We start from the raw sequence: 24,072 nt of genomic DNA, 5'->3' as shown, positions 1-24,072 counted from the left end.
TGCCACCAAGCCTGTAGGTGTGTTGTGGGTTGCTCATCCCATGATGGAACACTTTACATTTATTGATGTTGAACTTCATTAGATTCCGATCCGCTCAACTTGCTAGCCTGTCCAGTTTTGCCTGTAACTGTAGCCTATCTTTAACTGTGACCACGCTTCCCCATAATTTGGTGTCGTCTGCGAATTTGGCCAGTGAGCTCTTCACCCCCATATCCAAATCGTTAATAAAGATGTTGAAAAATACCGGACTGAGCACTGACCCCTGTAGGACACCGCTGCCCACTTCTTGCCAGGAGGACACAGATCCATTCACTACGACTCTGGGTTCTATCCTGCAGCCAGTTCCTCACCCACCTTACTGTCTTGGAGTTAAGCCCACAATCCTCCAATTTTCCTGGCAGGAGCCAACAGCAAAAAATGAAGGATGGGGGCAGGGAGAGCCCAGAGCCTCTGACTGCTGTTGCATGCAGAACCATGCCACTGAATGGCAGCTGGACAGAGGTGAGGGGAGGCGGGGCAGGCTGCAACTTAATTCCTTGAGTGCCGCTAGTTGAACAGTCCTGCCTTTGGCTAACTTGTGAGTCCAGGTTCCTGTCTCTGTTTTATTTCTAGAACCTCCCTTTTAGACAACAGCTGAAACAACAGATGGGGAGTCAAAGAACAGATAAGATGTGTCAGTAGTAGCAGTCAAGACTTGCATTCTGTGATGGGAGGGGTGCTATTATTCCTTTACTAGAAGAGATCATACTAGCTTTAGTGAAATAGTTGAAGGTTCCTGCCTTCACCGCTGTATACAGCAGTGGTTCTCAACTTTTTTGGCGCAAAGTGCCCCTTGGAAAATGGCAGCTGATAGTTTTTCACTTGTTTCTTAACTATAGAAAAATACTAGAGTAATTTTCCTGTTGCATGAACTCAGAAAGACCACAGCAGGTCAAGTTGTTTTTGACAGTATGGGTTCCTAGTTGAAATCTTTGGATTTATTTTGTGCATACTTAACAGTGCTAATACTGTGCGGCACCCTTAAAATAATCTCATGGCCCCTGGGTTGAGAATTGGGCTAAGTACAGACATTCAAAAAGCCTGAGCCTGAATTGATTCAATCTTTGCAGGTTAGTCTAAACTGCATAGACTGAACTGAGAAGCAAGTGAATAGACATTCACTTTTGATTCCCCCGGTGAGTGGGGAAAAGCCTAGCAGGGGCTTCTGTGCCCTTGCCAGGCAGACCCTGGCTGGGGTCCTGTGACAGTGGAAGAGGGGAGGGAAGGGGAATTAATCTTCCCTCCCCCCTTTGCATCAGGTGGCTGTCCCAGGGTCAGCATCTGGTCATGTCCCTGCTGCTCAAGCTGTGAGCTGGGGGAAAAGCCTGGTAGGGGCTGCTGCGCCCTTGCCAGGGAGACCCTGGCTAGGGTCCTGTGTTGAGGAGGGAGGGGGGATTAAACCCTCATCCCTGTCTCCCCCTTTGCCTCATGGGACTGGCCCGGGGTCTGACCATACCCCCTGCCCCCAAGCAGGGAAAAGCCTGGTGTAGGGGCTGCAGTCCCACACGGTTTCCCACCCTCACCCCACCCCCTTCTCAGCCAGCTGGAGCCACAGTAGTGCAAAGCATCTTGAGATGTTGGGGGACTGTGAGTTAACTTGAACCAGGAAGGAGTCTGGGACAAAGGTTCTTTAAATCGGTTAGACCGTAATCAGTTAAATCTGATACTATGTTCAACCAGGGTTATCTTAAACCAATTTTGACCATTTTGAAAGTGGTTTATGTGCACTGAACTTCTTTTGGTTCAGGTTTAAACTGGTTTCTGATCACTTAAACTGGTTAGTGTATAAATTCTGTTCCTAGTCTTGCTAGCATAGAGGATCGGAAGGAAAGTGAAATCTCCAACTATATATCTGAGTGATGAATGAGTAGGTAATCTCAAACAATTTTCACAGGTGTGAAGAAAGGAGAGAAGACTCAGTTGTTCAGTAGCTGCAGTATGTTGAAGAACGTTTAGATTTTGTGCGAGAAAAAGGGCAGGGTGGAGGTTGTTGAGAGGGAGATTGGTGTAGCAGAGACCATTTTTACCAAAGACAAGTTGTAAGCTGCTTTTGATCCAAGGAATCACCAGTAAAATAATATGGGGGAGAAAAAGAAAATGGAAAAAATTAAAGGATTTATAGGGAGAATGGAAAAATACATCTTTCTGACCAAGTTGACAAGTTTCTGCCTGAAAAAAGCTGATTCAGAGAGGAAAGGTAATGGGATTGGGGGGTTGGGGGACCACAAAAGGACCCCCTTCAGATTCCTACTGGCTTTAATTAGTGGGTCTTACAAAATTACCACAGTATTTCTAGTCTTACTGGCACTTACCACCACTTGGCTGGGACACAATTTCCTTCTTGTGCTGGACGGTACCCCTACAGATTCTAACTACGATTAGTGCTTCCTTCAACCTACTGCTTGCTTGTGTAGCTGTGCTGTCATGGCACTGACTCTGTCCCTCTTCCTGGCCTGTCACAACTTTGATTGCAGTTCTTCAGTATACTGCTCTGTTTGTTTGACATATAGTAGATTTGGAATTGTAATCAAAGTGCACTGTTTTGGGGTAGGATGGTTCTCTGCAACACTCAGTGATGAATTCACATTACTTCTGTATGGTGACATCTGTTACCACAATATTTTTCACAATTAGTAGGAAGGTAGTAGCAGAACTTGGAAAGGCTAGAAACAGACATGGCCAAATGGAGTAGATCACCTTTGCCAGGATGTTTCCCCATCTGTTGTTCTGGTTCAGCTGATCTGCTTTATTGTGGAAAACAGCCATTGCCCATTGTCCCACAGGATTGGATCCCTGCCGCTCCCGGGAGCGTACAAACGGCAGGACCCTGGGCTTCCCTGTTTACAGATGTGCCCCGCCTCAACCTGGAATCCCCGTTTATGCCTCTGCAAACATGGAAGCCTGGAGTTTCCCCATTTGCAGAGACACGCCCTGGGTCAGGGTATCGCAGGACCATATGTGCACCCTGGAAATTCCCAGGCTGGGGGATTCCAGGGGCATGTGTCTGCAAGGGGGAAACCTAGTCTGGGGCTTCAGCGGCTTGATCCTGCATACCCCAAGAATGGAAATTCCTGGGACACAGGGGATCAGGTCCCTGAAGGCAGTCCTGGAGCGCTCTCTTGACCCAAAGTAAACAGACATCTACCACAGAAAAGCAGGTGTGGACAGCACAAAAGCAACATTTGTTTCCAGCTGAAGAGATCTCTTTTGTTTTTAATCTGAATCCTGGTCCCAAGAAGATGGCACTGCTGCTTATGGGTGGAGTATGTTAATTGGAGGCAAGTCTTTGCACGCTTAAAATAATAGGGGCTAACTAGAATGGTTCTAGCTCTCTGCAAGTAAGCATTCAAAATAGTAGAGATTTCATGTAAATGTCTCTTTCAAGAATAATTTTCACTTTCCTATTTGATTTTGTATTATGTAGCATTTTAGGAGGAAGTGAGTTTGGTAAGATGGAGATGAATAACATAAATTGTTGTACTTTGCTTCTCAATTTAGCCTAAGTATAAAGTTTTCAGCAGCTTCAAAATAAGAAAGAAATGTGTGCAAATATGGAGGGCATATTTAGGCATACAAGAAAATTGGATAATACAGTATATTTGGTTGTACTTTGTGGTGACTGAGGATAACGAATCACATTTCTAAAGGGCTCTTTAACACCTTCTAATGTCGAAAGGATAACAAAAAAATTAGGGGAATGCGACTAACTTTTCTTCCAAACTTGTTAAAGTAGGAGAGATAAGCATAGATTGGTAAAAGGTTAAATAAAATTTACCAGTTGTGAACATAATCTTTTCTTCCTCTCTGCCTTAAAAAAAGTTTTATCATCTATAGTAAAGCAAGAAAAATGACATCACAGGCTGGATCCAGATGTGCAGGCACGCGTGGTTTGTGCTGCTGCAGACCTCTTTGCAGCACCACAAACTGCACAAGTTGCACATTAATCAGCATACAGCACTGCTAGTTTGCAGTGCCAGGGCAGGCGGGTAGCAGAACATAAACAAACAAAAACCCTGGAAAAAAAGTGGCACAACCTACACCAAAGAGGCGAGTGCTGGGACAAATGCAGAGGCAGGGGAGCAGGTAGGCCAGCGATGCCTGCTCTCCTGTCTCTTTGTGCTGTGGAGCCTCTGTGCTGAGGCACCCTGCACCCCAGCTGACTGCTCCCCAGCTGGCTGTGGTGCAGGTGCCTCGAGACAGGGGAGCAGGCAGCCTTAAGTCGGCTGCTCCCCCATCTCTGCATGCCTGAGAATGGAGGCTCCACTATGGAGTCCTTGTGCTGAGGCATGTGGAGCTTCAACACTGAAACACTGCACCCCAGCCAGTTGCACAGTGACCCCAGCCAACATCACACTGCACCCTAGACAGCTGTCTCCACGGTGGAGCCCCATGCTGAGGTACATGGAGACAGGAAAGCAGCCCACCCAGGACTGCTTGCTTCCCTGTCTCAAGGTACACTGCGCCCCAGCCAGGCAGGGAGCAGCTGGCTGGAGCACAGGATGCCTCAGTATGGGGGCTCCACAGCACACAGTGATCCATCTCTCCATCTTCATGTGCTGCTCCCTGGCTGGCCGGTGGTGCTTCAGCGCAGGGGATGGCTAGCCCCTGCTGTTGCACCCTGTGTCCCAGCCAGCTCCCCCCTGTATCATGTGAAGCAGCAGGACCCTGTATCCCACGGCAAAGAACATGGGCTGGGGCATGCACTTCAGCACAAAGTAGAAGCAGAAATTTGTGCTGCTACTACTTGTGCTGTTGCAAAGGCACACCCCTGCTTGTGTGGACCTGTCCCCAGAGTCTTTATTTTATTTTGTTTTAATTTTACACCAGAGTAATAGCCTACTCCTAACAATGCTTGTGTTATGGGATTTATTCTTCTTGTATAAATACATTGTGATATTTATTAAATTTTTTTTCAGTAAATTATTTAGTTGGGTCTGATTTCATGTGTTAATTCTTATCTTGTGTTAGGCTCAGCAGAAGGCTTGGGGAAAATTATTCAGAGATTTCCTCAGAAGGATTGGGATGACACTCCTTTCCCACAGGGAATAGAGTTGGTAAGTTCATGTCAGCTTGCTTGCTTGCTTTCTTTCCTTTTTTGAAACTAACTACTTTAGGATAGATCCTGGCAACGGATCTGCCTTGGTGAAATCATATGTACAATCTAGGCTGATATGTTATCAAAGGCAACTGAGTAGGGAGAAAGATAATGCTTTCAGGAGGATCATTTTGGCCGGCAGAAGATAAAGGGGAAAGAAAATCATGTCCACTTAAGCTAGGGACAAATATTACATATAAACCAGTGCAAGTGATTTGGAAACCAGTTCAAATCTGTAACACAACAGAAGTTCAGTGCACATAAACTGCTTGCAAAATGTCTGAAACCGGTTTAAGATAAACCTGAATGGATGTAGACTGAATTAGACTTGACTGACTTAGGACAGAAGTTCAATAAACCAATTTAACCTAAGTGCCCTCCAGATTCAAGTCAACTTGTAGTTCCCCAATATCCCCTGATGCTTTGCACCTCCCCCCTGCAAACATTCCTTACAGGGTGGGCTAGCCTTGCCTAAGCTGTCTGCTCCAGCTAAGCATGGAGGCATGCTCTAGCGCTCCCCAGCTTCTGGCCTGGACCACTGCAGGCATGTGGATGCATTTCAGGAATCAAAACTGTAGACTATCCTGTGAAGATTGAATTAATTCAGACTCAGGCTTTTTGACTGTCTGTTCTTAGCCTTAGAGAAGTAACTGAAATGTAAAAAAATAGAATGACTGCTAAATATGGTAGCTAGAAAGCTAAACATTCATTTATTTTAAAGACCTGTTTCCTCTTGCAACTAAGTTTGTAGGCAGCTGCATTTTTAGAAGTATTTTCCATTCTAATTCAGCTTCTCTTCCAGTGCCAATATACAAGTATATATTAATAATTCTTTAAAAGTAACTGAGCCAGCTTGAAGAAAAAAGGTTTTAAATATGTAATGCATGTTTGTTTCTTTGCAGAATAAATGTCTAATGTGCAGAATATTTAGATTTCTTAATTGTCATCTTTAAGTATTGCAGAAAATTGTTTTTGCCTCTAAAAGTATGAAAAAGGTTAATGATGATGATGACTTAGACCATATAATAGTACTGTATAGGGGAAGGCTTATTAGCAAACGATTATTCAAGTATATATTTGTGTGTGTGTGTGTGTGTGTGTACACATTAATAATGCATTCAGTGGTTGCACCTTAGTGGCTGAAGGAAAAGACTTGTAGGTGTTCATTATAGCTTGTTAGACATTGTTTTGATTTTAGTTACTGGCTTAATATTGTCTCTTTAGGGCTAAAATATTTTAATTTAAACCTCAACATTTATCAGCAGCAGTAGAATTAAATGTGTATAGAGGTGCTATAGAGCTACAGATGGTTAATTGCTTAAGTCTTTTGCATGTTTTCTGGAGGGATGCAGTAAGAATAGGAGACAAAGAATTATATTAATTTATAAATGAATAATGCCATATTTTTATATGCCGAAAGGCAGTAGGTGCTATCATGATTAATCCGACTGTCCTGCATTTTACAAGCCCCAGAATTTCATGGTGATTCCTAATTTTTCATCACAGCCGCAGCTTTTTAGGGTTCAGTCTTCAACATTAAATATAATCTGTGCAACTTTTTTTGTATTAAAGGAACGTGTTTAAGTGTTTCTCCTCAGCTTTCTACTGTTACATTTAAGTTGGTTGGTTCTAGAGTAACAAAAATGTTGCAACATTTTTCAATACCGAATTGAGAGGACTTGCTGTGATTTTTGTACTATAAATAAAAGTGATATTTTATTTTGAAGAATGAACCATGCTAATGTGTAAAGATCTAAAAGATCTGGGCTGCTTACCTCAGTGTCTGAGTAATACAGAAGTTTATTAGGAAATAATTCATAAACTTTTAAAGAACAGTGATAGTCTTAATTTTACCAGTTTAAATAAAATAAGCATTACTCTAACATGGTCTTGTAAGGAGCATTTTAACACAATTGAGGAATGTTTTCTTTTGTTAGTTCCTGATTCAAAAGCACTTAGTCTGTTTCTGCATTTTCTCAAATTTATGTAGCTTTCAACGGGGTAAATGTGACCTTCAGATTTTGAACACAGTAGAGCATATTCATTTGGAACATATTTTCTGTATCTTGTAAAAGTTGCAGTGTCAGAGAAATGTTTTTATAGAGGAAGTCCAAGAATCTAAATTTAGGAATACTTGACTTGAGCATAAGCTAATTGGATTCATGCGAACCACAGTTTGGTAAAAAAAAATCTAATCTATAAATACAATATATGTAGAAGTATATTGGGGAAAACCCCTCCACCTCACAGCACTTTCTGTAAAACAGATTTTCAAATGTTGACAACTATGAATAAAACAGGGGCAATTCTCTAAACAGTGTTGGTCATTTTTTTTCTAATAGTCAGGTATTAGGTATTAACATGGTGTTTAGGTTTGCTGAATTTACCTGTCTGACTGGCTCTTGAGCAGGTGCTTTCCAAAAGGGTTCAGATCACTGAGAATATACTGTACTGCTTATTTGCTTTATTTGCCTTTGTAAAGAACGTTAAGGTTTGTGTACATGCACAAACATTTACAGTGAGAAAAGTAAAATAAAAAATGTCATGTTTATGAAAAAGGTAAAAAAAGGATTATGCTTTGAAGGCCCAAGCTTTGAGTAACTTGACCACATCTTATACAATGAGGCTTGGGCATATTTTGAAATAGGGGGACAAGCTAACTCATGCTTTGGGTATTTTGGCAGTGTTCATGCTTCTGACCATTTTATCATATAATTTGGCTTTTAAGTAATGATACATTTTTTTTAACCTTTTTATTGTTGAAGCACTTGAGAGACCATGATCAGGATTGGAATACAGTATGGTCTGTGCTACAAAAAAGCTATTTTCACTCCAGAATGCTTCATTCGAAAGCATGACTATTTTTACTTGAGGATAATTTGGTGTTGTTTTTGTCTGGCTTTCAAGAGAAAAAGACAAGAACTGCTAAAACATTTTAGTCAAAATACAGCAAAGCTGAAGTCCAGCAGGAGAGGAGGAAAATGTGCATTATCCCTATTCACATGGCCACAAACCAGTTGTGTGGGCCACAGTCCTGCCCCAGTTTTGTGCTGTGGAGAAAGGAAGATTTCACATCCTCTGAATTGTTTCTGAGAGGCTGCATGTTTTAAATAGGCATGTAGTCATGCACATAATAAATGCTGTCTCGTTATTGATGTGTATTGGTTTGGGTATGTTACTGAATGGAGAATAATGAAATTTAACTGTGGAGGATGAAACCATAGTACTTGTGCCCTGCAGTGAAATGAATTGGAGCCTTGCTTGGTAGCCAGCTATTTCTATGGCTCAATACTAGAGGAAGAAATTGGTGCAAATTCATTCATGTGAAAAATTAAACTCAGTTTTCTTAAATAGTTTCTTGCTGTTATAGCATGGAGCAAACCAGTACTACCTTTCATTGGCTTATTGATAAAGAGAATGGTTTTCCTGATGTATGCAAAACAGAAGTTTAAAAAGTTGGGGAACAGAACTTAAAACAGTGTAAGAAAATGTAATGTTACTACCTCCAGGCTCTTCTTTCAGTGTACATTCCTTTCAGGTTTCTTGCTGAATAGTTTTTTTATTATAAGAGCTGGAAGAGCCGTATTTTAATTCTTCATTTAAAAAGCAAAATTAGGGGTTATTTACTGCTACATACGCATATTTTATATAAAAATGCTAGTTCATTACCTAAGGGGTATATAGCATACTATCAAGTGAAGAATGCTAGTTTGATAAACAGATTTGGTACTTCACTCCTACTTTTGAAGGAACTACGTTTAGCTGGGGAAAGAGGGAACCTAATTTTGATAACCCTTCTCGGAAAAGGCAGGAACAAAGGTAACAGATTGTTGAGAGAGACTTTCCTAACTCAACATGAGTCACTGTTTACAGTGCTTTTTGAGTGGTATGTGAGGTGAGGAAAGAGTAATCAATGGGATAGAACTTTACTTACACATTTACTAGCTTTCATTTGTCTCCTAAGAACTGTTTTATAAAGTATCTTAGTTTTTTGTAAAAGTCACCATTACACAATATTATTGCCATTTAATTTTCAAAAAATAATGGGTTAAAATAGAATATACTCTGTTTCTACATTTTTTAGTTTTAAGTGTTTGATTAAAAAATAGTTGATATTTGAAGAGCTCTTCTTGAAAAAATGTTTTACCTTGAAATGTTTCTTTGTAATCTTATTTTCAGTTAATGAAGCAGAGTACTGAATATAACAGAGTGTTTGCTTAACCCAAGGAAAATGGGTTCTATTTAAAATGTCAGTATGGCTCCGAAGAGGAAAACTTATTTGGAATTTTTTAGGGATAAGAACAGAATGTTTGGCACAATCACTTCTCTTCTCTCTTATTATAGTTATTTTTATCAGGTCTGTTATGTTATAAAAAAGTATGAGAAACCACAAACAAACACACAAATGAATCAGAGTTAATTTTAGTGAAGAAATTTTAGTGAACAAGGCAGAAGAATAATTTTGCAGAGTCATTCTCTGCCTCCCCTTTTAACATTATTGGAGAGTAAAGCTGGCAATGCATACATATGGCGTGGTATGTTCATATTTTTGCTACTCCTTCATTTTTTATTTGTTTCTTATAGTCACCTACTCATTGGAAAAAAAATAAATTTACTTCTTGTGGGGAAAAAACAAATTTTGGTGAAAAATAACTGTCAAGCCTCTCCATTGATTTTTTTTTAAAAGAAGCCTTTAAAGTGTGTTTTTAATAAAGATACAACCTGAATCCATATAACTTATCTAAATATTCTTTGCTGCAGACAGTGTAGGAAGCAAGGAGGAAGATTGAAAAGCTCCATATCATCCACAGATGTATGTACTGCATACCCCCCTTGCCTATACTGTCTGCAGCAAACTGACAGGCGAGAAAGCCAGCAGGGGGCTGATAAGTGTTAATCACCCCATCAGCAAAACAATAGCCTCTCTCCATTAATTCAAACTCTTCTTAAACAGTTTACCAGCTGACTTGTTGATTAGCTCCAAAAAGCCCTAAATTGTCACTGTTCTGTCTGCCTGTCCCAGTGAAATTAGAGACACTCGCTCACACACGACACCTCTCATTAGCTAGCATACCACATGCCTGGGATCCGTGCTGTGGGAGATGGGAGGAAGGGGGGGGATTCCTGCTTGAGCAGCACGGAGTGGGGAGGTAGGGCAAGGGGAAGCCAGGCAGACCCTGCTGTGCCTGCAATCTCTGCTGGAGCTCCAGCCAGGGAGCAGAGGGGATGGGCCAGCTCCACTATGGAGCAGAGAGCCCCACCAAGCCCCCGGAGAGTGTGCTGGGATGCTGGGGAAGTTTGGTTTATCTTAAACTAGCAAGAGGTCTGGGACAGACATTGGATAAACCAGTTTGAGCCAAATCAGTTAAGTCTGATAATACATTCAACCAGGTTTACCTCAAACCTGTTTCAGCCATTTTCAAACTGGTTTATGTGCACTGAACATCTGTTCTGTAACAGGTTTAAACTGGTTTCTGATCACTTAAACTGGTATATGTGTATTACCTGTCCCTAGCCCTCGTGGTTGCCTTTTGAGAACTTACGGAGGATGGGGAAGGTCCCACACTGCTAGATAAGGGCAAATGGAGTACTTATCTCTGTAAATGGGGAAAACAAAGTTGTGGGAACTACAGACCAGTGAGGCTTACCTTGATTCCCCAGAAAAAAATATGAACAAAGTATTAAATAATCCATTTATCAGCACCTTGAGGATAGAAAGGTGACTGAAAACACAGAAACATGAAAATAAATCTTGTCCAAACTAATTTGTTCTTTGACAAGATAACTGGTGGATAAGGGGGTAGCAATAGTACTGTGATATCTTGACTTTCATAAGGCTTTTGATACTGGTATAACATGAGATTTGTATATGCAAACTTGGTAAATATGGTTTAGATAATATTGCAAGAGAGCTGCACACATGGTTGAAAAGCCTTACTCATTGTGAAGTTATCCATGTAGCAAATTCTGCAGGACATTTTATATGGACTCTTTCAAGAGTCTGTCTTGGGCTTGGTTTGGTTCAGCATTTTATTAATAATTTGGATAATGGAATGGAGAATATATTTTAAATATATAGATGACCAAATTGGGGGAGGGGGTTTGTAAATGTTTTGCAGGACAGGATTAAATTCAAAATAATTTTGAGATATTGGAAAGATGGTTTGAAATTAACAAGATGAAATTTAATTGAGAAGAGTGGAAAGTGTTCTGCTAGGGAAAGAGTAATTAAATGTCCAAATACAAAACTAGGTATAATTGGCTAGCCAGTAGTACTACAGTAAAGGACCTCAGGGGGGTTATGGTGGACAGCAAACTGAAGGAGTCAGAAATATGATGCTGCTTACACAGGGTAAATATCATTCTGTGATTCAGGAGCTGGTTATTTCTTTCAGCTCTGCACTGGTAAGACATTAGCTGGAGTATAGTGTCCACGGACCATGCTTGAAGAACATGTAGACAAACAGGAGGAAGTCCAGGGGAGAGCAGCAAGAATGATAAAGAATTTAAACACATGACCTATGAGGGAAAGTTGAAGATAACTGGTTTTGTTCAGTTTAGTAAAGAGCAGATTTGAGGTAGAACCTGATAAGTCTTTCATTATGTGAAAGGTTGCCATAGAGAAGATGGCGATTCTCCATATACACTTGGGGAAAGACTAGGAGAAATTAGCCATATTTGCAGCAAGGATAATTTAGGCTAGATATTAGGAAAAACATTCTGACACAAATGGTGTGGCACACTGAAACTCTCTATTTAAGGTCGTAGCATTTCCTTTGTTGGAAGATTTTAAGAATGAGTAAACCAGGACTGTGTGACTTCTAAGGTCTTGGGGGCTGTACACCGTATCGGCTATACCAGGTGCACTTTGCTGATGCTTCCACCAAACCACTGCTGAACGGGGTGATTCCTACCTTCCTCATTTCCTTCTCCCCTCCTTCCCTACCCCCCACCCCCTGCAACCTCCAAGTGTGGCCTCATACTCACCCTCAGTTCCCTGTGCTGCTGCACTGTCCCACCACCTGGGGCAAAGGCAGGAAGCAGCAGCCAGATGAAGGGTGGGGGAACCTGAAGATCGGCTGCTATTGCACCTGAAGCAATGGGGTGGGGAGCAGCAGCTGAGTGAGAGCCTAGTATGTCTGTACGTTAACCACTTGAGGACTGTTAATTGGATAGCCTTGGGTTAGACAGACATCTTTCAGGGATGTTTTAAGTTTGCTTGGTTCTGATTCAATGTGGAAGTTGAAGTAGATGATCTCTTGAAATCGCTTGCAGCCTACATTTATATATTTTCTGAAAGCTAAGATTAGAAGAAAAGTTCAAGTAATCAGTTAATTTTATTATTCAAAATCTTTTCTGTGGAGGCTGGGAAAAGTGTTTTTAGGTTGGGAGACGCTGGGAGGTAGTAGGAGAATTTGTGTGGTTGATACTGGACCCTGGGAACAGACAGTTTGAATGTGAATTCCAGTTCTTAGAAGGGGATACTAAGCATGAGAGTCTATACTTTAAAATTAGGGAAGAGACTTCAAAATTGGGGGAAAGGAAAGGAGGAGAACGCCTTGGTTCTTGTCAGACTCCAAAGGCTTAAAACACCCAGTGATCCTATGGCTAGGTCCTGTGACATTAGTTTGACAAGTGGCAGACAGGGAATGCTCATTCAGATGCTGGAGTGCTTTTATGTTTAAAGAAAAAATTGATAAGTGAAAATTTAGACTGATTATGGTAGGTGGACAGAAAGATAGTGAGAGAATTTCCCTGAGTCTTCACTCAAATGTCTTTTAAGGCTGATAATGATTCCAAAGAAGAATATCTACAGTATTCTTTAGGTCTGTCATAAATGTTACTTCTTCTCCAACATAATTTAAATAGTATGCTAAGCATCCATAACATCAGTTTACTGAAATCTCATATTTTTTAACTGTAATTTTAACAAATCGTGCTATAAATGCTATTTTTTTGAGGAAAGCTTTTTACTGGTGGAACAAAAGTATCGCTTTTGATTCCTATTTGGTTTCAGTTTTTAGATGATCCATTAAGCCAATTATTTAAGTCTTTAGCTTATGAAGTAAACTATGAAATCTGGTAGTACTGAAGTGGTGTTTTTGCCATGATGGTTCAAAAAATAGACAAAGATTGAGTTAAGAACAGCTGTCTAAATAATTTTAAAGAATAGCTGAATTCTGGTTCTTTTTCATTTTTCTAAACTTAAAACTGCAAAACTCATTAGTATTTAAAGGGTTAGAAAATTTTGTGATGATGACGTCTTTGGCGCACATCCAGGAAACTTGAGTATGGGTACAATGTTGTTTTTCATATTCTTGGACTAATGTTGCGTCTTCATTGTTAGCAGGTTACACTGGTGGTTCATGGGAGGGAAAAGGCAAGAAGACAACACTGTTTAACCTCTTCTGGTAGCTGTCTTAAGGACAGGCTGAATACTGAAAAAACTTTTTTAGTAATGATGCCACAGAAAATTCCACTGCAATATCAGCTTTTGTGTAAAGAAGAAAGATGGTGCAAGGGTTAGGGCTACAGACAGGAAAATCAGAATTAGGTGATAAGTAATAGCTAGTTTTAAGAATGATTATTAACAAAGAATCTCATGAGCATGCCTTTTATAGTTTAGATTTCTACAATCAAATATATGGAACTCCTGATACAGAAATGAAATGAGTCACAGAGGATATGTGAAAAACTTACCATTGCCTCTCTTCTGCTTTAGTAAAAAGAGGAAACTATGCCTGATGGGAGAAAAAAGCCAATATATTTCCTTTAATCTATTTCCTTTAACTCTATAGTTAGAGTTAAAGGAAATAGAAAAGAAAAAAGCTCCACATTTTTATCTTTGTGGAGGCTTATGCTTCCAAATTAGTTCACTGAGGTTTTAAACTGCTTGTTGCAATTAGTCATTTCAGCCTACAATCTATAATCATTATGGTTGGTGAGAAGGGAAGAAATTATACCTCCATTTTCACCTCCTTGCTCTCCAGCTGTTTCTTATCTTTGACCTTTATTTTGTACATAAACTAAAGATCAACTTTTTTCCTCCAAATCTTAATATACACGGAGACTATAAATAAGAATTCTAGCCTTTTTTATTATATATGTTGTTGTTTTTTATATGCTGATAATTAAAACTGATTGAAAGGATTTGCTGCAGATTTTTGGTAGGTATAATGCTTGCTGAAGAAAAGGCATGCAAGGAGCTGATTTAAGACTGAAATTGAATACTTTATAGGGTGTCTAAATAATGTGGCTAGGGATCATATATTGGAGTGATTAATCCTGCTTTGATGGGGGAAGGCGTGGATGACATAATAGGTCTTTTTCCATTCCTGTTTTTTATGGTGTTTTGTGAAACAGAATAATAGATGTTAAAGACGGGAATGACCTATGCCTGTTTCATAAGAGAGCAAATACTTTGGAGATGGAGGACTTTTAGGTCATCTAATGTCTCTAATACCTTTTCTTTCACTTTTCCCAGTCTAGATTGAAATGATGTGTTAGTGTGTAAAAATTGTGTGACTGAACAAAGTGAGCCACTCTCTAGGTTGTTTGGAGAATACCTTTTGTAGAAAAGTTGATTATCCTCATTCACCTCCCACTTTTCAACACTTGTTGCATAATTTTACAAGTGAACACATATTTTTTTTTAAGCTATATCTTAATTTATCTCAGTTCATCATCTGCCAGATGGAAAGTCTAGTTAGAGCTATATCTTGTAAAATTTTAAAATACAGCATTTTAGCAATTTGTGCTAAAATGTTTGATCACTGTGCACTGTAATTGTGGCATTGACTTATATGTAAACGTAAGTGGAAAGATTATTATTTAAATTATTTTTGGTATGTATTTTATTTTATGTATATGCAGGTTTGTATAAAAACATAATGGACCAAATTCTACCAAAATTTATACCCTGAAGAAATCTATTTGTCACAAGTGTTAGAAACAGATTTTGCCATTGTTTGAACTGATGAAATAAACTAGGTTGTCTTCAGGGCACCAAGATTACATGAGCAACTTCTAATGCCATTGAGGATAGATGGTGTAGCTCTTTAAGGTATCCTGTCAAGTGAACCTTTTTGTATCAGATTCTGTTCAAATAATATCTGAAATCTGTCCTTGTAAGAGAAATGAGGAAATTTTCCTGTTCTTCACTTTGCCCATGCGTCTTTCCTAAGGCGTGCATAGCATATAATAATATAATATTTTTGGTTCAGTGCAAAAACTTCAAAAAATGAGCCACTGCAAGTGATTATAAAGTTTCTGGACTTCTTCCTGTTCTACATGCTTATCATATTCTATATGCTTATCATAGAACATTACTGCTTACTGTCATGAAAGTTTTCCCACTTGTGAAGAAGTTTTTTTTATTAAAGTTGAAAACAAGGAAGAGAATAAATATTTGTATAGGCATATAACACTAACAATTTTTACTTCCTTCATTATTTTAAGTGGGAAAGTGACAGCATTATACAGTTGTCTTTTTTCCTCATTTCCAAGAACTACCTTTAGACTGATCATAAAGGCATACTTGGGACTTTTTTTTAAATGTTAACACCTCAACATTTTTCAGTTCCACAACTAGTTGCCAAAAGTGATTTTGGCTGGGAGCGTGACAAATAAAAGAATGTTAGCACATTAAAAAAATTCTCTGAAATATTCTAAATATTTTCTAAATACAACATAATGTGGATAGATTCTGTGTGGATTTTAAAAATGCCATGTTTTCTTGCACACAACATGCTCTTGAATAAGATGGGCAGAATGAAGAAAAAAGATATTTCCTTCCATTTTATTCTTATTCCAAAAAATTGATTGTGTATAGTTATATTAAATCCTGACCCTTCCTTTTTTTTTCTTTCAGAAGATCTATCCATTTTGGCTTTTGCACACTAGAAACTAAAATGTTTTATCCAAATTTATATTGGGTAATGTCACAAACCTACCCCGAAAGTAGGAGCATTTTGGGGTGCTCATTAAATGTCATGCAAAGATATTTTCCTGAATTAGATTTACTAATATAGTGTTTGGTTTGTATTTGTAGCTAATGTTAAGCTGTGTTTAGTTTTTATCAGTTTTATGTTTACATAAACTACGGTATTTGATATGAATTTATTCTGTGTTTTTTAAATGTGCCAGGGGTTGGGCAGTATGATAATGATTAAGTTAAGAGTTACTTTCTAGACAATATTATTCCCACATCCTAGGTGTAATGACTGAGAATGTGCATAGCTGTTCATATTGGGTGTGTATGTGAGCCAAGGCCCATCCACAGACTGACAATGAGAGTTTATATTTCAAAGGAAAGAAGCAGTAGTTGGGAAAAAGTCTAATCAAAGGCTTTTTGAAGATAATGAGAGAGATCATATCTCTATGGAATAATTGATAACTTAGGATATCTGGAGACCCACAGGCTGCATACAGCCCTGGAAGGCTTAATTTGTGGCCCCTAGGCTCTTCCCATCGCTCTCACTTTAGCTGCAGCCAGGGGCTTTGGCCTGACTTGACTTCTCTGGCTGCCACTTCCTGCTCCTACTTCTGGGGAAAGGGTGGGGTGGCTTACTGTACCACAGTGCAGCTCACCATGCTGAGATATGAAAGTAGTAATGCTTGGGACACCTGCATGACACAGTACAGCAAGGAGCCCATGGTCGGGAAGCTGAAGGGGTGAGGGTGGGGTGACTGCATGTTCATGGTGCACTGACAGTGGGAGTGGGGAGGGAGGTACATACAGGGATCTCATGGCCCATGCTTGGTGCAGCCTGCAAGGTGCGTGTTTTGCTGGCATGGCTTTCAGACACTTAGAAGTTGGATAGACCTGATTTAGGATATTGCATTAGTCCAGGGGAGGGCAAAATATGGCCCTGTAGATCTGGACCATGGCTGCTCCTGCAGTGTTCCACATGGGGCTGAGTCCCACGTGCTCCCACCAAGGCAGCCCCTCTACCATCTCTCCTCCTTGCTTCTCCCTCCTGATGCCTGTCCTGTTGCCTTCCTGTTCCTGAGGCACCACGCCACTTCTGTTCCCTGTCAGACTGCATCGTGTGCTAAATGGTAATTAATAATGTATTACCGGTATAAATATTAGGCCTGTGCAAAGTGGCCAGTATGTGATTCGATTTTGGCCGATTTGGGGAACAGCGATTTGATATGGTGATTCGTATCACTGTCCCGAATCGATTTGGCCAAATCGGATTGGAAAGATTTGGCACTGATTTGGTGTGATTAGGCCGTGGACTATAATGGAGAATCACTAAAATACCTATAACTTTGTCATTTTTTTTGTAGCATTGGATAGAAACAGCAGGGATAGTAACCCGTTCTGAAGGCATGAAACCTGCCAAGTTTCAAGGAGTTAGGTGCAGTGGTTTCTGTGAAACTGCACCTCAAACTGTTGAAAGCAAAACTTGTGCCGTGTGTGTGTTAAGGCAGAGCGGGATGAAAACAGCAGGGATGGTAGCCCCTTCTGAGGGCATGAAGCCTGCCAGGTTTCAAGGAGATAGGTGCAGGGACTTCTTTGAATGTGCACCTGGTTTTTATATCTCTGTCTTTCTTAATATGTGGTCAATATTTTTATGATTTCTCTTGTTTATGTAATAAAGCCTTCTGCTGTTTCTTATATCTTACTGATTGTCTTTGGTAAGTATTATTTCAGAGCAGTTGACAATAGCTTATCTTTCTTATAGGGGAGGAGACAACCTATAATAATATTTTTGCATAAGCCAGACAAAGGCAAGGTTATTTAAATTGGCAAAATGTCTTCTGCCAGAGCTGTGCAAAAACTGGATAAGAAAGGTTGAGTTGAGCTGGCCCTTTGACAAATCTCTTATTTTTTCAGTGTTCGTGCAGGAAATGGTAGGGGTTTGGAGCTAAATAGGTGACATGCACCTTAGTTGTATTGCAGGTACTCAGCCAAATTCTGTTCTTTCTTTTGTATAAGTGTGTTTAGTCTTAGTAGAGTAGTTACACAGGTGCAATTTTTAATTTGACCCTCTAAAACTATGCAACTGGTAAGTGATGTGAAAAAAACCTTCTGAAGCACTATAGATGATTTTCATATTAAGAAATATGCAAAATGACCTAATCCACTGCCTGTTCTAGCTTGTAGGAAGAAATTTTGGGAGAATGTCTATATAGAATAAATTGAGTTTATGCATGTCTGTGTGTTTTTCTTTAAAAAAACAAAAAAACAACTTTCCCAGACATAGTAAGTTACTCATCAGCAAATTAAACTTTGATGCCTACTCCTATGCTGGGGATTCCTTTTTGTCTTTGGGCTTAATGAGCTTAACTCTTTGGTATTTGCTTGACTAACAGTTGGGAAATGAATGATAATTCACATAGTATAAATGTTACACCTAGAAATAGATGCTATTGCTAAATTTAAATTGGATGCATGTGTATGTGTGCATTTGTGCATGTCAGAAAGACGAATGTATATAGCTGTATTACAGTCATATATTTGTAATTTTTAATAGAAGCAAGCATATGCAAGTATAAATATGTACATGTATTTCATGACAGTTAATCACTCTTGCACATGTATTCCATGACAGTTAATCACTCTTCCAAATAGTCATTTAGGTCAAACTAATGATTTAATAAAGTCCTTAAAAGGCAAAACAGAAATGTGTTATGACACAAGGAAAAATCTTTCTGAGGTACAAGTAGAAAAATGATGATTTAGTAGCATAATCTTTCTTCAGGATTTAAGATAGGCACTTTTTATCAATAAGTTCCTAAGGCTTTTTGCCAGGTTTGTATTTTAAAACGGAGGTTTTATTTTACCTCTTCTGTAATTTTTCTGATTTTTATGCAGATTAAGAAAAATGAAAAGGCATATATAATTGAAGCATATTAAAATGCATTATATAGTTAGGCTTGGCAGAATTCAATTTTAATTTTTTAAATAATTTTGATGGCTAAAATCAATGGCTATTTTTTAAGCATTTATTTAGATTGTTATTGTTTTAAATTTTCAGGAATGTGCAAAATCGGGTGTGGGGGTCAGACAACTTAGTAATAAATTCATAGAGTTGGAAGGGACTTCAATGGGCCATCTATTCCGACCCCCTGGCAGGCAAGAAAAGAGTCACCAGCCCTGGGGTCATGTGGTCCTAGCCAGGTGCCTGTTCAGTCTACTCTTGAAGACCCCCAAGGATGGGGTGAGCACCACCTCCCTTGAGAGCCCATTCCAGATTCTGGCATCCCTGACCATGAAGAACTTTCTCCTAATGTCCAGCTGAAACCTTCTTTCTAGTAGCTTATGGCCATTGTTCCTTGTCATTCCAGGGGCTGCCCTGATGAACAGATCGTCACCTGCTTCATGTTGCTCTCCCCTTATGAATTTGTAAGCTACCACAAGGTCCCCTCTCAGCCTTCTCTTGGAGAGGCTGAAGAGGTTAAGGTCCCTTTCCTTGTAGGTCCCTTTCCTCATAGGGCTGAAGAGGTTAGCCTTTCCTTGTAGGGCCTTCCCTGCAGGCCTCTAATCAGGCGAGCGGCTCTTCTTTGGACCATCTCCAGGTTGTCTACATCCTGCTTCAACTGCAGTGTCCAGAACTGGATACAGTACTCTAGCTGCGGTCTGACCAGTGCCACATAGAGGGGGAGAATCACTTCCCTGGACCTGTTTGTGAAGCGCACCTACAGATACATGACAAGATGAGACTGGTTCTGCCAACTGCTTCATCACATTGGTGATTCATGTTCATCCTGGAGTCAACAGTGACTCCAAGATCTTTTTCTGCCTCAGTGGAGCTGAGAAGGTTGCCCCCCTGCCTGTAGGTATGATGGCAGTTCTTCCCTAGATGCAGCACCTTGCACTTGTCCTTATTGAATTGCATCCTGTTGCTCTCTGTCCACTTCCCCAGCCTGTCTAGGTTGGCCTGGATTTGGTTCCTCCTCTCCAGGGTGTTAGCTGCACCCCATAATTTTGTGTTGTCCACAAATTTGAACAGTGCTTCCCACTCCCTCATCCACATCACTGATGAAGATGTTGAACAGCACCGGCCCCAGAACTGAGCCCTGAGGGACTCCACTGCCCGCATCTTTCCAGGTTGACACTGACCCACGCACTATGACCCTCTGGGTGTGACCCTTGAGCCAATTTGCTACCCAGTCTACTGTGTAATCATCCAAGGCAAATCCCCTCAGTTTATTTATAAGGATGGTATGGGATACCTTGTTAAAGGCCTTCTTGAAGTCTCCAGATAGATAACATCCACCTCGATTCCTGCATCTAAACAATTGGTGGCCTTGTCATAAAAGGAAACTAGGTTAGTCAGCAGGACCTTCCTGCTAAAAACCCATGTTAGTTACCCCTGCGCATCACATTAGCCAGCGGGCTCCCACAGATGTGCTCCTTGGTAATTTTTTCTAGGATTTTCCCAGGGATAGAGGTAAGGCTGACTGGTCTATAGTTCCCCGGGTCCTCCTTCCTCCCCTTGTTAAAGATTGGGACTATGTTAGTCCTCTTCCAATCCTCCAGAACCTGACCCAAGCACCATGAGTACTCGTATATCCTTGCTGGTGGATCGGCTATGACCCCCTCTAATTCCTTCATTACCTGTGGGTGGAGTCCCTCTGGTCCTGGTGATTTGAATATGCCCAGTCCCTCCAAGTATCTTTTTACTGTGTCGGCACTGACCGTTGGTCGGCTGATGTTCCTTTGTTGGTGTCCGTGATGTATGTTGAAGGTTTGTCTGGATTCCCGCGTAAGAAGACAGAGGCAAAAAACTCATTGAAGAGCTCTTTCTTGTCCCTGCTATCCGTCACTAAGCCCCCCTGCCCATCCTGTATGGATCCTATGCTACCCCACAACTCCTTTTTGCTCCCAACGTACCTAAAGAAGGACTTTTTATTGTCCTTAATCCCTGACATTAGCCTGAGTTCTAGAGTTGCCTTGACCTTCCTGACTGACTCTCTGCAGGTGCGGGCCAAAGAAGTATACTCTTCTTTCCTAGCTACCCCCTGCTTCCATTTCCTGTACGCCTGATAAGATGCATGCCTTCGTGTTCTCTTTGTCCGGCTGACTAAGGGAGACTACTATTTGTGCTTCTGACCAAGGGAAGCACCCCAAGTTCTTGCAGTGGATCCAGCACCCTCAAAGTCTACAAGGCCTGTGTATCCCAGGGGGCACAGGGCTGTGGGCAGACAGAGACTCCTGGTGGTGGCCATGGTGACCCTAGGCTCACGGATGTGCCCCAGGAAAGGGGTCGGCCAGATGTGAGGCACCCCAGAGAGGCACTGGGAGCCTGGTAGGTGGACAGGCACAGTGAGGAGGGTGGCTCAGTGCAGGAGTGCCCCCTACTGGTCCACCACAGACTCTTTGCTCTAAAGACTCAAACAGATGTTACCTGATGTTTCATTTGTGGTGCCATAAAACTTGTTATGGTGGCACAAATGATGAGCAAATAATGTCAATAATCCTTTGTTGCATCACATGAAAGGGAAATCAGTGGTACAACAAAAGGCGGTAGTGGACTGCTGCTTTATTGCATTGCATGCCTCTTGCCTCTGTCACACTTGCCACTTGAGTGTGTTGAAGCAAAGCGAATCGGCTGTGCCACTAGACATCACAGCGGAGCTGATCTGCTTCATTTGGTGATGTCTCTTTCTATCTTCAGTGCATGCTTATCGCTGTTACTACTTCACTGTTGTAGGAGGCATGTTGTTGTATTAGTTCTTAGCTTTATATTAAGAAATGAAGCTTTGCCAGTCTACTTGAGCTATTGGAAAGGAACCAGATTTTCAGAGGTTAGGTGAACAAATTATCTCTCTAATGTATCACTCAGTTACAGAGCCCCAAATTACTATAATGCAGGAGGTATGGTACATTAAGGTAGTCTTCTCTTGCCTGTATGATCTTTTGTACAACAAAAGAATTGCATCTCAAAATGTTACTCATGAGCTCTTTTGAAATGAGAAACCAAATAGGTTACAGTTCAACTAGTTAGGGTCTGAACTGCTCAGAGTTTTGATTGTGTTAATCTTTAAATGTTTCAGCCTCCACTGACTGAACTGTAAGCCAGTTTTGTTTCTGCAACCAGAAATTTTTTAGGGAGCTGATTAAAGGACTGCATAGTGTATCCAATATCACCATGTATGCAGCTTACAAGTTGCAAGCGTTTTGTGAGAGTTACTCTTTTTTTTCCATCAACTGGTTTTTAAAATTCAGGACTTCTTATGTATATGTGTGTTTTGATTTATGAATTATTTTATTTTGGAGATCACAGCATTACTTCTAAGTATCATAGGTTTAGAATTCTATCTGCATTCTTACCAATCTTGATGGTGTATAATTAGTGCTTTAAACCCAGGGTATGACACAGGTAGAAGCAAAATGACATTTGTCTTATATCAGAGTCTCTAAATAATTTGTACGATGGATTTAGTTGATTTGACTTTGAAATGAGAATTGAGAGTAACTTTTTGGCTTAGAATGAAGCTATGCAGTACTTTTTTGCTTTTTCTTAGGTCTGACCACTAATATTTTATCTGAAGCTTTGAGTATCATAATAATAACTTCTGGCCTTCACAGAACTCTTGTTTTGTTAAATAAAGAGCATGCAAGTCCTTGCATCTCAAAAATTAAACTAAATGGGGGTGGGGAGGGCAGCAAAAATGGTATTTTCACTTACTTGGGTTGTGTTGCTTTGCTACTTGATTTTATAGCCCTGACTACTCGTTGGACTGTCAGGATGTCCAGCTGCATTAAAGTAACTAGTATGAACAGAACTGTAAAGTTCAGTGCATGGATTGTTACTGGGAACTGTTTCAGTTTTACTGCTGTAGTTGCAAGTTTGTTATCAATTATGAATGACAAGAAATCTTGATGCATTGCTACATTTTGTACTGTAAACATGCCCAAAGCCTTAGGCAATGACTATATATTTTTATTAAAGAGAAATAAAGATGTAAAGTATGGATGTCATGCTCTAGGGTTTCAGTTTGAAAAGCTTTTGAATACTTCTAGGAAGCAACAGGATACTCAGTAGTGAAGATATGGGTTGGATTGGTGCAGCAACTGGTTCAGTTGGTCTTTAGGATTAAATTCAGCTCATTTGTGCTGCCCAGGTAGCCTTAATAAATTGGCAGAGAGTCAGAGAAAGGCCCAATCAGTAGCATGCCTTTTTTGTCCTGCTAATGATGATTCTGGAATATTGGCAAAACAAAAGTTTTCCCAACTCTGTATTTACTGTAGTACATCTAGCTGGGCAGTGCTACATATTTAGGTATATGTTGGAAACTCCTTTGTTTTCCAAGGTATCTATCTTAGTTTCTAGGCACCAGTTCTATAGTACTTTAAATACATATGTTGTTTAAGAGACACTGTCACAAAAAGTTTATAAACCCCACTAATTCATGATGACTGGAAGAATGCTCATGAATTGCCCAGTTTTGTAAGTTAGTGCGGTTCAACTTCAAAGGTGTTTACACCTAAGTCAGTAGTATTTGCTGGTGGCTCTTAGCATTTTTGAAAACTTGGCCCTAATTCAGCACAAACAATAAAGTAAATACTCGTGAGATGATGTTTTGTTTGTTTATATTCATAATTATAGTTTATTTGTAATTATTTAGAACACTTCATAAAATACTAGCAAACTTAGTGCTATCAGTAAAAATGCTTGAGTAATACGTATACAAAATTTAAGTGCAACATTTGTTGTTAAAGCTTTCCTGGGAGATGAGAAAATGTCTAAATTTTTGTGCAGATTATATACAAAGTGTGCACTTAAGTACAGAGTAGTAAGGTTCTATTGAATAATTCTGTGTTAGGTCTCATTTTTCCATTACATTCCTTTTTCTTTTGTTTAATTGTGAATATATATAGGCAGTCTAATCTAGAAAAAAATTCTTTCACTCAGCGTACTATTTATGGTATGTGTTCACTGGAAGCAGGGTTCTGAAATCAACCAAAGTAGTTAGAAATT

The 24,072-nt window shown here is 40.0% G+C and overlaps 1 protein-coding gene across 3 annotated transcripts in view; it reads left to right on the top strand.

Moving 5' to 3' along the window:
• The window catches only part of SBF2 (SET binding factor 2), a 487,110-nt gene that overhangs the window by 81,623 nt on the left and 381,415 nt on the right, over positions 1 to 24,072 (top strand). For 2 of the 3 annotated variants that reach the window (XM_019476811.2, XM_019476810.2), the window contains exon 2: positions 5,008 to 5,093. The exons of the other annotated variant lie outside the window; for it this stretch is intronic. In XM_019476811.2, the coding sequence (XP_019332356.1) occupies positions 5,008 to 5,093 (86 nt within the window). The remainder of the gene's footprint in view (positions 1 to 5,007; positions 5,094 to 24,072) is intronic. 3 annotated transcript variants of the gene reach the window in all.

This window comes from Alligator mississippiensis, chromosome 2 (genome assembly GCF_030867095.1).
Source record: "Alligator mississippiensis isolate rAllMis1 chromosome 2, rAllMis1, whole genome shotgun sequence".
Classification (NCBI taxonomy): domain Eukaryota; kingdom Metazoa; phylum Chordata; order Crocodylia; family Alligatoridae; genus Alligator; species Alligator mississippiensis.
The sequence above is the reverse complement of the archived record's forward strand: the minus strand, read 5'-3'. Positions and strand labels throughout refer to the sequence as shown.